The sequence below is a fragment of the Polypterus senegalus genome, chromosome 18 (assembly GCF_016835505.1).
Source record: "Polypterus senegalus isolate Bchr_013 chromosome 18, ASM1683550v1, whole genome shotgun sequence".
Classification (NCBI taxonomy): Eukaryota; Metazoa; Chordata; class Cladistia; order Polypteriformes; family Polypteridae; genus Polypterus; species Polypterus senegalus.
The window spans coordinates 23,151,993-23,167,013 of record NC_053171.1 but is presented as its reverse complement, the minus strand read 5'-3'; the positions used below and the strand labels follow the sequence as shown (position 1 = coordinate 23,167,013).

Genomic DNA, 15,021 nt, shown 5'->3' with positions numbered 1-15,021 from the left:
AGATATACATGTTAATATGACAAGCACTAAAGAAGATGTTTTCCCTAAAAATGTTAATAAAAGTGATCATTAATAGATTTTGATGATGTGCATTTTGCCTATGTATCTTTTTAAGGTCACAATATAAGTATGAAATATTTCGAAGTATTCTAAACTGGCCCTAGTGTGTGCTTGGTGTGTGGGTGTGTTTGTGTTTGTCCTGTGGTGGGTTGGCACCCTGCCTGAGATTGTTTCCTGCCTTGTGCCCTGTGTTGGCTGGGATTGGCTCCAGCAGACCCCCGTGACCCTGTGTTCGGCTTCAGCGGGTTGGAAAATGGATGGATGGATGGAATATTTCCAAGTAATATTTAAACAAATACAAGCAATTCAGGTTGTCTTTAACCTAAAATTATCTAAAAGATTATGTGTTAACTGAAACTGTCAAGTAATATTATGTACCTAATCTTATTCCATGTAATAATTGTCTAGAAGTGACTGCTTTCGGCCAGGATGTTTTATAAATTCTTATTTCATAGTGATCAGTAATCACTCTGCACCAAACTGCAAAAGAAAAAAGTCAAGAAAGGAATTACAGTGTACAAAATACCAGTACACTAAAAGTAGCTCTTGCAAATATAGTTGCATAGACGAATTTACAGTACATTAAAATGTGTTGGTCATAAACCTTTAAACAAGCAGATGAAGCCCTGAAATTTTTTGCATAGTCTCCTTAAAATATTATAGAGCATCTTCTTTAGTAACCAAGAGATCATGACAAAAAGAAAAATGACGCATCAGTAACTTGTATAAAATAAATACAATAACATGGGCTGGAAAAGGGGGGGAGTGGAATGTACATAATTAAAGGTTCATTATCTCCTTCAGAAACAAAAAAGACCAGCAGTGTAAGCTAACAAAAATCAAATCTTTAATTGTCAGCCCAATTTGTACTTTTCAGTACAATTTAAGTTTCAAACTTTAGTGTCTTTTTATTTTGAGTAAGGATTGAGCTGTGGTGGAACCCTTAAACATTCAAAATGAATATTACAAAAGTAATAGAGACCCGGACCTTCATGCTGTTTATACTAATAGCTTTAATCTCCTTGTCTTAGTCATGTTCAAAGACAGATGAAATGAAAACATACTGTATTATTTAATATTCACAGTTTATTTAATATTCATATGTAAATAACAATTTTAATATAAATTGATTGCAAAGCAGGGATGAACCTGAGGAACCTCTATGCAAAAGCCCAAAATGCAGTAGCACAGGAGGTGGAAATCATTAAAAAATTCTCATTGCTGATAGAACCTGGTTTATCTAATAATAAGATTGTCTAAATATGCAATATTATTGTTTCTGTTCACTTCAGTTTTTTTAATTGATTTTACTTTCTGTTAGTTTTAACATGTTTGTATGTGTTAATATGTGCTATTATATTATATACAGTAGCCACAAAATACCCAAAAAGCATTTCCATGCAGGTCATTCTGGTGTTTTAGGGGAGTACTCTAATACTTTACAGTAATTTGTTTAGAAATCACATTAAATATACAGTATATAACAATATTTAGAGCTTGTAATATCCATGAAAAGTATTTAGGTTCAGTGACAACAGCCAGCATGTTCAATATGTGTTGCACTTGTGCCTAAGGAATGTGTCATTGATGTAAATTTTCCATTTGAGATTTGTTAGTATAAATAATTTATTTTAATTATATGAATGCATATGACTATCTGACAGAATGTAATATTTAAAGAACGTTCGAGTCTGCCTATGTTCAGTGGGTACATAAGCAAAGATGCTAGCTTAGAACTATACCCAGCATTTAGTATTTAAAAAGAATGTTGACCACTTTGTAATATATGAAGTGAATAAAATCAGCATTGTACAATAATGTAAAACATACCACAGACACAACTTTAACATTATTGTTTGTTTTGAAAAAAATAGTAAAAATTGGCTTTTCAAATGCATTTTAGTGCAAGTTATCTGCTTTAGCTAATGGTTATTATCCATTTATATTTATTGCATTATCATATGCATATGTATATATGTGTGACATAGTGGTCAGTGTCTTTTTATTGCAGAACAAGTAAATGTTTCCTTCTTGCTTAAATTTCATGCAAAGCTCTTGTGTAAGCATGTTGATTATATGGTAATAATTAATTTTGTACATATGAGAGAACAATTTACTCCTCTGTTTTCAGCAGATTACTTATTTGAAACATTTTACAGGCTTTTAGAGTAGAGAGCACTTGAGATGTAAAGAAAAGCTGCTGAAGAAATTCCATAAATCTCTGTAATTGACATTCAACAAATGGCTGCCGAAGTGGAAAATTGTAACATTATGTCGCTTGTTCTAAATATGAACCTTAAGATAACATGCAGCATTTTTTTTTATAATTGCTGGTGTTGTTAAGATTCCAGTCATCCTACTATTATGCAATACATGTACAACAGGCATTGTTTTTAAAAAGTAGTTTCTATAGTATTTGAAGAACAAAACAAAAAGCAGCCATGATAAGTGAAGCTAGAACATGACAGTATCAACTTGTGCTGATGCATGTTTTTAAATAACTCCTCTCAGTAGTCTCCTAGCTTTAGAATATACTGACACCCGCAGGAGATGGAATTTGCACTTCCTAACTGGCAGACATCAGTAGACTGATAGTATCACTCCCTCCACACTGACCTGAACCCAGGAACCCCACAGAAATTGTGTGCTGAGCCCCCGATTGGATTCCTTGTTCACCTAAGTACACTTGACAATAATTATGAGCTTAAACTTTAAACCCTATTAATCTGAACTTCTGTACATATTTATTGCAAAGAATGACAATGTTCCAGTAACATAACAATTTTATCTTTTTATCTTGGCACAATAAACATTTCACTAATGATGGAAAAAAATCCATTTTATCCAAGAAAGAATAAAGTATATTAATTGCGTTCTTCAATTTGCTGGGAGTGTTATGCTTAAGATATGTGATGGACTTATCATATGAGAGCAAAGTAAATAAAATTAAGTATAGAATGAATATACTTGTACATGAGAACAGTGCTGCACTGACAAAAGAGCATTTTCTCTGGACAAACCAAATAAAGCAGTTTATCAATAATAAAGAACACAGGCCAGTTATTAACAATAGTGAAGACAAAGCTATTTGTTTTCCGGTAGTTCCGTTTCTGCAGACTGACTGCTTACTGCAGGTGTTGACAAATCTGGAGTCTGGAAAAATTTAATCTTTTCAGAGTGCATTGTGTCTTTGAGCCTTTGGAGAGCAGACACTGCCTCCTCTGTATCTCTTATTTCTGAATCTTCATCATTTTGCTTCATCTTTTGGGTTATTACAACATTTTCCTTCTCATCACTAAATGTTTCCTTAACAATATACTTCTTGACTGATACACTTCCCTTGTGGGTTACAGTTAAACCTCCGTGAGTAGTATCATCAGAAGATGTTGCTGGTGAAGAGGAGACTTTTAATGTTACTTTTTCTGTTGGTAAAGTATGTTCAGAGAAAACTGTGGAATGAATGGCACTTGGTTTGTCAACCATCATTTCAGGTTGAACTTTACTTGACTCCTGAAGTACGGATGTATCTCCTTTTCCAATTTTATCAGTAATCTCTTTTGTGGGCATTGATGGATCACCATGAAGTAAGTTACTGGTATTAATTCTAAATTTTTCTGGTATACTTGGTTCTAAAAGAATTAATTCAGTTCTAGCTGTGGAAGTAACAATATCACTTGGAGCAAATACATCACTGGTACCAGTAACAACATCAGAATGTGTGTATTTCACTGTAACACGTGTTGGAGAGTCAAAAGGCATGTCTGTTAAATGGCTGTCTGTAATTTCACTTAAGCCAGCATCATGAGAGATCTCAGCTATGTCAGAAACATTCTCTTCAATAATATCATGTTCAGCTTTTATCTCTTCTGTTAGTACACTAGCATTTTCATTGTTAACATCTTTGAGATCCTTTGAAGGAGAGGAAATGTTCAATTTTGGAAATTTAAACCAACCTCCTTTTGCACTTGATATTTCACTTTCCTTTTTCTCTTCATATTGTAAGTGTTTCTCCTTTGAATCTATAGATTTATTTTCATGTTTAATGCTGTCCTCTGTATTATCGCCAAACCATGGTAGTCTAATTTTAAACATTCCAGACTTGTCTTTTGCGATTTCATTCTGTACATCTGTATCTGATTGTGGATCAGAAACATTTACTTCAGCAGGTTTAGACTCTGAGGATGCAGTGGCAGATGTTGATTCTGATTGTATTTTGTTATCAAATGCATTATCTTTATATTCACCTCGTTCTACACCTTTGTGCTTTACTGTGGCTTCAGCTAGAGTCTGTGCTGTAGATAAGCTTGCAATACTCTCCACATTACCATCAACATTTCCTTCTCCTCTACCAATGGTGTCTTCCGGTTTATCTTGATCTTTTGGTTTTAAATCATCAGACTCAAGTATTGGAAAATGAAATTCGAGATCAAAACCTTTTAATAAATTACCAAGCGATGGTAAATTAATTTTGCTTTTTTTGGGTTTTGTGTCTGACTTCTTTTCTTTACTCTGTTTAGATTCAGCTGCCTCTTCTGAGGACATAACTTTACTTTTTACTACATCTTTATCAGATTCCAGTTCAATGGCTTTTGTATATATTGGCAAGTTGCCCTCTACAGTCCCAGCATTTTCTTTAGTGTCACTTTCTGACTTAATATCACATAATTCCATTGTAGAGGCGTCCATTGAAGATGGTTTAACCTGTGAAACAGAAACAAATTCTTTACTGCCAACTTTTACATCTATAGCCTCAGATTTCACTTGTGAAATGTTGACATCAATATGAGGACTTGGGAGTTCTTCTTTTATCCCATCATCTCTTGAAAGTAATGACATATCAACCTTGGGGGATTCAATGTCAGTTTCACTTGTCAGGGCTTTATTTGCTGAGGATGATATTCCAAATCTCGGCATTTTAAAATGTGGCATCTTAAACTTACTGTGTTTGCCATCTGTGGATCCTTCTCTAACTTCACTTAGTTTAGGTTTTGTTAAGGTATCTGTTTCCTTCAGTGTCATTGCAATCCCTTTTTCCTTAGTCGTAGGTAGTGAAACGTCCACATCTGGCATCTCCGCCTCTACGACTTTTTCTCTGTCTAGTTTAATGCCAACTTCAGGTCTTGATACTTTAATGCCGAACTCCCCTATTGCCAGGTCACCAGAAGGCTTTGTTGTCGGTATTGAAAATTCAGAGGCAGTCACCTTCACTTCAGTTTTACTTTCTGTTGAGATCTGCGGTTTCTTAACGTCAAGTTCAACTTTTGGAGATGTGATATCTAGTTTGTATGTAGACTCATCCCCTTTACCTTGTTTGCTTGAACCTTTAGAGAAAGAAATGCCAAATCTTTGTATATGCATTTCTGGCATCTTGAATTTTCCCTTTTCCATTTTTGATTCTGCATCTTCTGAAGAAAGATTCTCAGGCTTACCAAGTAGAACTGTGTGTTCGAATTCCACATCAGGAAGGTTTGTCTCAGTACCTGGCTTATGCAGAGCCGATTTCACGTCTAGGCCCTTTATTTTGGGGAACGCGATATCAAAGTCAGGGATTTTGCTTTCTTTACCCTTTTCTTCTAACGTTTCTCCTGATAATTTAATATCAACATCTCTCTCTTCAACTTCAACAGACGGCATAGTTACAGTGAGTTCCTGTTCAGGTTTTGACAGCATTAAAGCCTCTTGATCTTCATTCATTTGGACTTTGGGACCTTTAATTTCCAAATCCGCTTTTGGGAGTGTAATGTCTACTTTTGCTGAGCCAGCAGCAACTATATCTTTTGGAAGTTTTTCTGGTGATGCTGAAGATCCAAATGAAGGCATTTTAAAATGAGGCATTTTGAATTTTCCTGTCTTCTTCTCCTTTTCAGTGTCTTCCTTTGATGATGCTTCAATTGCTTCTCCGGTTTCTTTCTTTGTTTTCTCGATTTTCGGCAAATGAATGTCTGTTTCAACAACAGGAATGGTAACATCAAACCTTTTCATGCCTGGAATGGATTCCCTAAGCTCCGGCTGTACGGGTTCCTTTAGTTGTACTTCTCTGCTTTGGAGGCTTGACTTTGTTGATGGTATTAGGACATCTATTTGTGGAGCTGCCACAGAAATATTTTGTGTGGCGAGATCTATCTCAGGTCTTGCTCCACTGACATCAAGACCAGTTGTAACAGTTGTCACTTGAGGAACTTTAACATCAACAGCTACAGCTGCTATTGAAACCTCAGGTCTGATCTCTCCCACATGCATTTCTTGCCTAGGAACTTTTTCTGCCGAGACTGACATTCTAAATATTGGCATTTTCACATGGGGCATTTTGAATTTTATTTGTTTTCCATCTTTTTCCTTATCTTCCTTGATTTCTTGTTCAGTATCCCCTTGTATTGCTCCAGTTTTTACTTTAGGTTTTGTTAAGGTGATATCCGTTTCCTTCAGTGTCACCGCAATTTGTTTTTCCTTAGTGGTAGATACTGAAACGTCCACATCTGGCATCTCCGCCTCTAGGACTTGCTCTCTGTCAACTTTAATGTCACCTTCCGGTCTTGGTACTTTAATGCTGAGCTCCCCTGTTACCAGGTCACCAGAAGGCTTTGTTGTCGATATTGAAATTTCAGGGGCAGTCACATTCACTTCAGCTTTACCTTCTGTTGAGATATGCGGCTTCGTCACGTCAAGTTCTACTTTTGGAGATGTGATAACTATTTTGGATGTAGACTCATCTCCTTTATCCTGTTTGCTTGAACCTTTAGAGAAAGAAATGCCAAATTTTGGCATATGAATTTCTGGCATCTTGAATTTTCCCTTTTCCATTTTCAATTCTGCATCTTCTGAAGAAAGAATCTCAGGCTCCCCATCTAGACCTTTGACTTTGATTTCTGCCTCAGTAAGTTTTGTCTCAGTATCTGATTCATGCACAGCCGATTTCACATCTGAGCTCTTTATTTTAGGGAATGCAATATCAAAGTCAGGGATTTTTGGCAGTTTGAATTTGCTTTCTTTACCCTTTTCTTCTAACGTTTCTCCTGGTAATTTAATATCAACATCTCTCTCTTCAACTTCAACAGATGGCATAGTTACAGTGAGTACATGTTCAGGTTTTGACAGAGTTGAAGCCTCTTGATCTTCACTCATTTGGACTTTGGGTCCTTTAATTTCCAAATCCGCTTCTGGGAGTGTAATGTCTACTTTTGCTAAGCCTGCATCAACTGCATCTTTTGGAAGTTTTTCTGGTGATGCTGAAGATCCAAATAAAGGCATTTTAAAATGAGGCGTTTTGAATTTTACTTTCTTCTTCTCCTTTTCAGTATCTTCCTTTGACGATGCTTCAATTTCTTCTCTGGTTTCTCTCTTTGTTTTCTCGATTTTTGGCAAATGAATGTCTGTTTCCACACCAGGAACGGTAACATCAAAAGTTTTTATCCCTGGAACAGACTCCACAAGCTCTGGCTGTTCGGGTTCCTTTAGTTGTACTTCTTTGCTTTGGAGGCGTGTCGTTATTGATGGTAGTTGGACATCTATTTGTGGAGCTGTCACAGAAATATTTTGTGAGGCGAGATCGATTTCAGGTCTTCCTCCACTGACATCAAGACCAGTTGTAACAGTTGTCACTTGAGGACCTTTAACATCAACGGCTACTGCTGGTAATGAAACTTCAGGTTTGATCTCTCCCACATGTATTTCTTCTTTAGGCACTTTCTCTGCCGAGACTGACACTCCAAACATTGGCATTTTCACCTGGGGCATCTTGAATGTTATTTTTTTTCCATCTTTTTCCTTGTCTTCCACGATTTCTTGTTCAGTATCCCCTTGTATTGCTGCAGGTTTTACTTTAGGTTTTGTTAAGGTGATATCCGTTTCTTTCAACGTCATCGCAATTTGGTTTTCCTTAGTGGTAGATAGTGAAACGTCCACATCTAGCATCTCGGCCTTTAGGACTTGTTCTCTGTCAACTTTAATGTCACCTTCCGGTCTTGTTACTTTAATGCTGGGCTCTCCTGTTGCCAGGTAACCAGAAGGCTTTGTTCTCAATATTGAAAATTCAGGGGAAGTCACCTTTCCTTCAGCTTTACCTTCTGTTGAGATATCCGGCTTCTTCACGTCAAGTTCTACTTTTGTAGATGTGATATCTAGTTTGGATGTAGACTCATCCTCTTTACCCTGTTTGCTTGAACCTTTAGACAAAGAAATGGCAAATTTTGGCATATGAAGTTCTGGCATCTTGAATTTTCCCTTTTCCATTTTCAATTCTGTATCTTCTGAAGAAAGAATCTCAGGCTCCCCATCTAGACCTTTGACTTTGATTTCTGCCTCAGGAAGTTTTGTCTCAGTATCTGATTCACGCACAGCCGATTTCAAATCGGAGCTCTTTATTTTAGGGAATGCAATATCAAAGTCAGGGATTTTTGGCAATTTGAATTTGCTTTCTTTACCCTTTTCTTCTAACGTTTCTCCTGGTAATTTAATATCAACATCTCTCTCTTCAACTTCAACAGATGGCATAGTTACAGTGAGTACCTGTTCAGGTTTTGACAGCATTGAAGCCTCTTGATCTTCACTCACTTGGACTTTGGGACCTTTAATTTCCAAATCCGCTTTTGGGAGTGTAATGTCTACTTTTGCTGAGCCAGCATCAACTGCATCTTTTGGAAGTTTTTCTGGTGATGCTGAAGATCCAAATGAAGGCATTTTAAAATGAGGCATTTTGAATTTTCCTTTCTTCTTGTCCTTTTCAGTATCTTCCTTTGACGATGCTTCAATTTCTTCTCCGGTTTCTCTCTTTGTTTTCTCGATTTTTGGCAAATGAATGTCTGTTTCCACACCAGGAACGGTAACATCAAAAGTTTTTATACCTGGAACGGACTCCACAAGCTCTGGCTGTTCGGGTTCCTTTAGTTGTACTTCTTTGCTTTGGAGGCGTGTTGTTATTGATGGTAGTTGGACATCTATTTGTGGAGCTGTCACAGAAATATTTTGTGAGGCGAGATCGATTTCAGGTCTTCCTCCACTGACATCAAGACCAGTTGTAACAGTTGTCACTTGAGGACCTTTAAAATCAACAGCTACTCCTGGTAATGAAACTTCAGGTTTGATCTCTCCCACATGTATTTCTTCTTTAGGCACTTTCTCTGCCGAGACTGACACTCCAAACATTGGCATTTTCACCTGGGGCATCTTGAATTTTATTTGTTTTCCATCTTTTTCCTTATCTTCCACGGTTTCTTGTTCAGTATCCCCTTGTATTGCTGCAGGTTTTACTTTAGGTTTTGTTAAGGTGATATCCGTTTCTTTCAACGTTATCGCAATTTGTTTTTTCTTAGTGGTAGATACTGAAACGTCCACATCTGGCATCTCCGCCTCTAGGACTTGTTCTCTGTCAACTTTAATGTCATCATTAGCTCTTGGTACTTTAATGCTGAGCTCCCCTGTTGCCAGTTCAACAGAAGGCTTTGTTCTCAATATTGAAACTTCGGGGGCAGTCACCTTCACTTCAGCTTTACCTTCTGTTGAGATATGCGGCTTCTTCACGTCAAGTTCTACTTTTGGAGATGTGATATCTAGTTTGGATATAGACTCATCCTCTTTACCCTGTTTGCTTGAACCTTTAGAGAAAGAAATGCCAAATTTTGGCATATGAAGTTCTGGCATCTTGAATTTTCCCTTTTCCATTTTCAATTCTGCATCTTCTGAAGAAAGAATCACAGACTCTCCATCTAGACCTTTGACTTCGATTTCTGCCTCAGGAAGTTTTGCCTCAGTATCTGACTCTTGCACAGCCGATTTCGTCTGAGCTCTTTATTTTAGGGAATGCAATATCAAAGTCAGGGATTTTTGGCAATTTGAATTTGCTTTCTTTACCCTTTTCTTCTAACGTTTCTCCTGGTAATTTAATATCAACATCTCTCTCTTCAACTTCAACAGACGGCATAGTTACAGTGAGTACCTGTTCAGGTTTTGACAGCATTGAAGCCTCTTGAACTTCACTCACTTGGACTTTGGGACCTTTAATTTCCAAATCTGCTTTTGGGAGTTTAATGTCTACTTTTGCTGAGCCAGCATCAACTGCATCTTTTGGAAGTTTTTCTGGTGATGCTGAAGATCCAAATGAAGGCATTTTAAAATGAGGCATTTTGAATTTTCCTTTCTTCTTGTCCTTTTCAGTATCTTCCTTTGACGATGCTTCAATTTCTTCTCCGGTTTCTCTCTTTGTTTTCTCGATTTTTGGCAAATGAATGTCTGTTTCCACACCAGGAACGGTAACATCAAAAGTTTTTATACCTGGAATGGACTCCACAAGCTCTGGCTGTTCGGGTTCCTTTAGTTGTACTTCTTTGCTTTGGAGGCGTGTTGTTATTGATGGTAGTTGGACATCTATTTGTGGAGCTGTCACAGAAATATTTTGTGAGGCGAGATCGATTTCAGGTCTTCCTCCACTGACATCAAGACCAGTTGTAACAGTTGTCACTTGAGGACCTTTAAAATCAACAGCTACTCCTGGTAATGAAACTTCAGGTTTGATCTCTCCCACATGTATTTCTTCTTTAGGCACTTTCTCTGCCGAGACTGACACTCCAAACATTGGCATTTTCACCTGGGGCATCTTGAATTTTATTTGTTTTCCATCTTTTTCCTTATCTTCCACGGTTTCTTGTTCAGTATCCCCTTGTATTGCTGCAGGTTTTACTTTAGGTTTTGTTAAGGTGATATCCGTTTCTTTCAACGTTATCGCAATTTGTTTTTTCTTAGTGGTAGATACTGAAACGTCCACATCTGGCATCTCCGCCTCTAGGACTTGTTCTCTGTCAACTTTAATGTCATCATTAGCTCTTGGTACTTTAATGCTGAGCTCCCCTGTTGCCAGTTCAACAGAAGGCTTTGTTCTCAATATTGAAACTTCGGGGGCAGTCACCTTCACTTCAGCTTTACCTTCTGTTGAGATATGCGGCTTCTTCACGTCAAGTTCTACTTTTGGAGATGTGATATCTAGTTTGGATATAGACTCATCCTCTTTACCCTGTTTGCTTGAACCTTTAGAGAAAGAAATGCCAAATTTTGGCATATGAAGTTCTGGCATCTTGAATTTTCCCTTTTCCATTTTCAATTCTGCATCTTCTGAAGAAAGAATCACAGACTCTCCATCTAGACCTTTGACTTCGATTTCTGCCTCAGGAAGTTTTGCCTCAGTATCTGACTCTTGCACAGCCGATTTCGTCTGAGCTCTTTATTTTAGGGAATGCAATATCAAAGTCAGGGATTTTTGGCAATTTGAATTTGCTTTCTTTACCCTTTTCTTCTAACGTTTCTCCTGGTAATTTAATATCAACATCTCTCTTCAACTTCAACAGACGGCATAGTTACAGTGAGTACCTGTTCAGGTTTTGACAGCATTGAAGCCTCTTGAACTTCACTCACTTGGACTTTGGGACCTTTAATTTCCAAATCCGCTTTTGGGAGTTTAATGTCTACTTTTGCTGAGCCAGCATCAACTGCATCTTTTGGAAGTTTTTCTGGTGATGCTGAAGATCCAAATGAAGGCATTTTAAAATGAGGCATTTTGAATTTTCCTTTCTTCTTGTCCTTTTCAGTATCTTCCTTTGACGATGCTTCAATTTCTTCTCCGGTTTCTCTCTTTGTTTTCTCGATTTTTGGCAAATGAATGTCTGTTTCCACACCAGGAACGGTAACATCAAAAGTTTTTATACCTGGAACGGACTCCACAAGCTCTGGCTGTTCGGGTTCCTTTAGTTGTACTTCTTTGCTTTGGAGGCGTGTTGTTATTGATGGTAGTTGGACATCTATTTGTGGAGCTGTCACAGAAATATTTTGTGAGGCGAGATCGATTTCAGGTCTTCCTCCACTGACATCAAGACCAGTTGTAACAGTTGTCACTTGAGGACCTTTAAAATCAACAGCTACTCCTGGTAATGAAACTTCAGGTTTGATCTCTCCCACATGTATTTCTTCTTTAGGCACTTTCTCTGCCGAGACTGACACTCCAAACATTGGCATTTTCACCTGGGGCATCTTGAATTTTATTTGTTTTCCATCTTTTCCTTATCTTCCACGGTTTCTTGTTCAGTATCCCTTGTATTGCTGCAGGTTTTACTTTAGGTTTTGTTAAGGTGATATCCGTTTCTTTCAACGTTATCGCAATTTGTTTTTTCTTAGTGGTAGATACTGAAACGTCCACATCTGGCATCTCCGCCTCTAGGACTTGTTCTCTGTCAACTTTAATGTCATCATTAGCTCTTGGTACTTTAATGCTGAGCTCCCCTGTTGCCAGTTCAACAGAAGGCTTTGTTCTCAATATTGAAACTTCGGGGGCAGTCACCTTCACTTCAGCTTTACCTTCTGTTGAGATATGCGGCTTCTTCACGTCAAGTTCTACTTTTGGAGATGTGATATCTAGTTTGGATATAGACTCATCCTCTTTACCCTGTTTGCTTGAACCTTTAGAGAAAGAAATGCCAAATTTTGGCATATGAAGTTCTGGCATCTTGAATTTTCCCTTTTCCATTTTCAATTCTGCATCTTCTGAAGAAAGAATCACAGACTCTCCATCTAGACCTTTGACTTCGATTTCTGCCTCAGGAAGTTTTGCCTCAGTATCTGACTCTTGCACAGCCGATTTCGCGTCTGAGCTCTTTATTTTAGGGAATGCAATATCAAAGTCAGGGATTTTTGGCAATTTGAATTTGCTTTCTTTACCCTTTTCTTCTAACGTTTCTCCTGGTAATTTAATATCAACATCTCTCTCTTCAACTTCAACAGACGGCATAGTTACAGTGAGTACCTGTTCAGGTTTTGACAGCATTGAAGCCTCTTGAACTTCACTCACTTGGACTTTGGGACCTTTAATTTCCAAATCCGCTTTTGGGAGTTTAATGTCTACTTTTGCTGAGCCAGCATCAACTGCATCTTTTGGAAGTTTTTCTGGTGATGCTGAAGATCCAAATGAAGGCATTTTAAAATGAGGCATTTTGAATTTTCCTTTCTTCTTGTCCTTTTCAGTATCTTCCTTTGACGATGCTTCAATTTCTTCTCCGGTTTCTCTCTTTGTTTTCTCGATTTTTGGCAAATGAATGTCTGTTTCCACACCAGGAACGGTAACATCAAAAGTTTTTATACCTGGAACGGACTCCACAAGCTCTGGCTGTTCGGGTTCCTTTAGTTGTACTTCTTTGCTTTGGAGGCGTGTTGTTATTGATGGTAGTTGGACATCTATTTGTGGAGCTGTCACAGAAATATTTTGTGAGGCGAGATCGATTTCAGGTCTTCCTCCACTGACATCAAGACCAGTTGTAACAGTTGTCACTTGAGGACCTTTAAAATCAACAGCTACTCCTGGTAATGAAACTTCAGGTTTGATCTCTCCCACATGTATTTCTTCTTTAGGCACTTTCTCTGCCGAGACTGACACTCCAAACATTGGCATTTTCACCTGGGGCATCTTGAATTTTATTTGTTTTCCATCTTTTTCCTTATCTTCCACGGTTTCTTGTTCAGTATCCTCTTGTATTGCTGCAGGTTTTACTTTAGGTTTTGTTAAGGTGATATCCGTTTCTTTCAACGTTATCGCAATTTGTTTTTTCTTAGTGGTAGATACTGAAACGTCCACATCTGGCATCTCCGCCTCTAGGACTTGTTCTCTGTCAACTTTAATGTCATCATTAGCTCTTGGTACTTTAATGCTGAGCTCCCCTGTTGCCAGTTCAACAGAAGGCTTTGTTCTCAATATTGAAACTTCGGGGGCAGTCACCTTCACTTCAGCTTTACCTTCTGTTGAGATATGCGGCTTCTTCACGTCAAGTTCTACTTTTGGAGATGTGATATCTAGTTTGGATATAGACTCATCCTCTTTACCCTGTTTGCTTGAACCTTTAGAGAAAGAAATGCCAAATTTTGGCATATGAAGTTCTGGCATCTTGAATTTTCCCTTTTCCATTTTCAATTCTGCATCTTCTGAAGAAAGAATCACAGACTCTCCATCTAGACCTTTGACTTCGATTTCTGCCTCAGGAAGTTTTGCCTCAGTATCTGACTCTTGCACAGCCGATTTCGCGTCTGAGCTCTTTATTTTAGGGAATGCAATATCAAAGTCAGGGATTTTTGGCAATTTGAATTTGCTTTCTTTACCCTTTTCTTCTAACGTTTCTCCTGGTAATTTAATATCAACATCTCTCTCTTCAACTTCAACAGACGGCATAGTTACAGTGAGTACCTGTTCAGGTTTTGACAGCATTGAAGCCTCTTGAACTTCACTCACTTGGACTTTGGGACCTTTAATTTCCAAATCCGCTTTTGGGAGTTTAATGTCTACTTTTACTGAGCCAGCATCAACTGCATCTTTTGGAAGTTTTTCTGGTGATGCTGAAGATCCAAATGAAGGCATTTTAAAATGAGGCATTTTGAATTTTCCTTTCTTCTTCTCTTTTTCAGTGTCTTCCTTTGATGATGCTTCAATTTCTTCTCTTGTTTCTTTTTTTGTTTTCTCAATTTTCGGCAAATGAATGTCTGTTTCAACACCATGAACTGTAACATCAAAACTTTTCATACCTGGAATGTACTCCCCAAGCTCTGGCTGTACGGGTTCCTTTAATTGTACTTGTCTGGTTTGGAGGTGTGTTGTTTTGATGGTAGTTGGACATCTATTTGTGGAGCTGTCACAGAAATATTTTGTGTGGCGAGATCGATGTCAGGTCTTGCGCCACTGACATCCAGACCAGTTGTAACAGTTGTCACTTGAGGACCTTCAACATCAACAGCTACGGCTGGTATTGAAACCTCAGGTTTGATCACTCCCACATGCATTTCTTGTTTAGGAACTTTTTCCTCCGAGACTGACACTCCAAATGTTTGCCATTTCACATTGGGCATTTTGAATTTTATTTCTTTTCCATCTGTTTCCTTTTCTTCCAGGATTGCTTGTTCAGTATCCCCTGTATTGCTGCAGGTTTTAGTTTAGGTTTTGTT

The 15,021-nt window shown here is 37.9% G+C and overlaps 2 protein-coding genes across 2 annotated transcripts; both read right to left on the bottom strand.

The window, feature by feature from the left end:
- Window positions 1–885: 885 nt before the first annotated feature.
- LOC120518727 (protein AHNAK2-like) lies at window positions 886–11,253 on the bottom strand. The gene is given in 2 exon segments (XM_039741658.1): window positions 886–9,828; window positions 9,830–11,253. Coding segments are annotated over 2 exon segments (7,998 nt in total). The 5' UTR covers window positions 11,144–11,253; the 3' UTR covers window positions 886–3,144.
- Window positions 11,254–11,367: 114 nt separating this feature from the next.
- LOC120519080 (neuroblast differentiation-associated protein AHNAK-like) lies at window positions 11,368–14,949 on the bottom strand. Its single transcript, XM_039742166.1, has 2 exons — window positions 12,064–14,949; window positions 11,368–11,945 (listed from the first exon to the last, which is right to left on the bottom strand). Exons 1-2 carry the CDS (start codon window positions 14,600–14,602, stop codon window positions 11,368–11,370), a joined length of 3,117 nt encoding a protein of 1,038 aa, XP_039598100.1. The 5' UTR covers window positions 14,603–14,949.
- Between the last annotated feature and the right edge of the window lie 72 nt (window positions 14,950–15,021).

Coding starts and splice junctions, on each gene's coding strand:
- LOC120519080 (XM_039742166.1), bottom strand. CDS start 14,602: ATGAAAAGTTTTGATGTTACAGTTCATGGTGTTGAAACAGACATTCAT. Junction 11,946..12,063: donor TAAAATTCAAGATGCCCCAG/GTGAAAATGCCA, acceptor TTGATTTTAAAG/GTCCTCAAGTGACAACTGTT.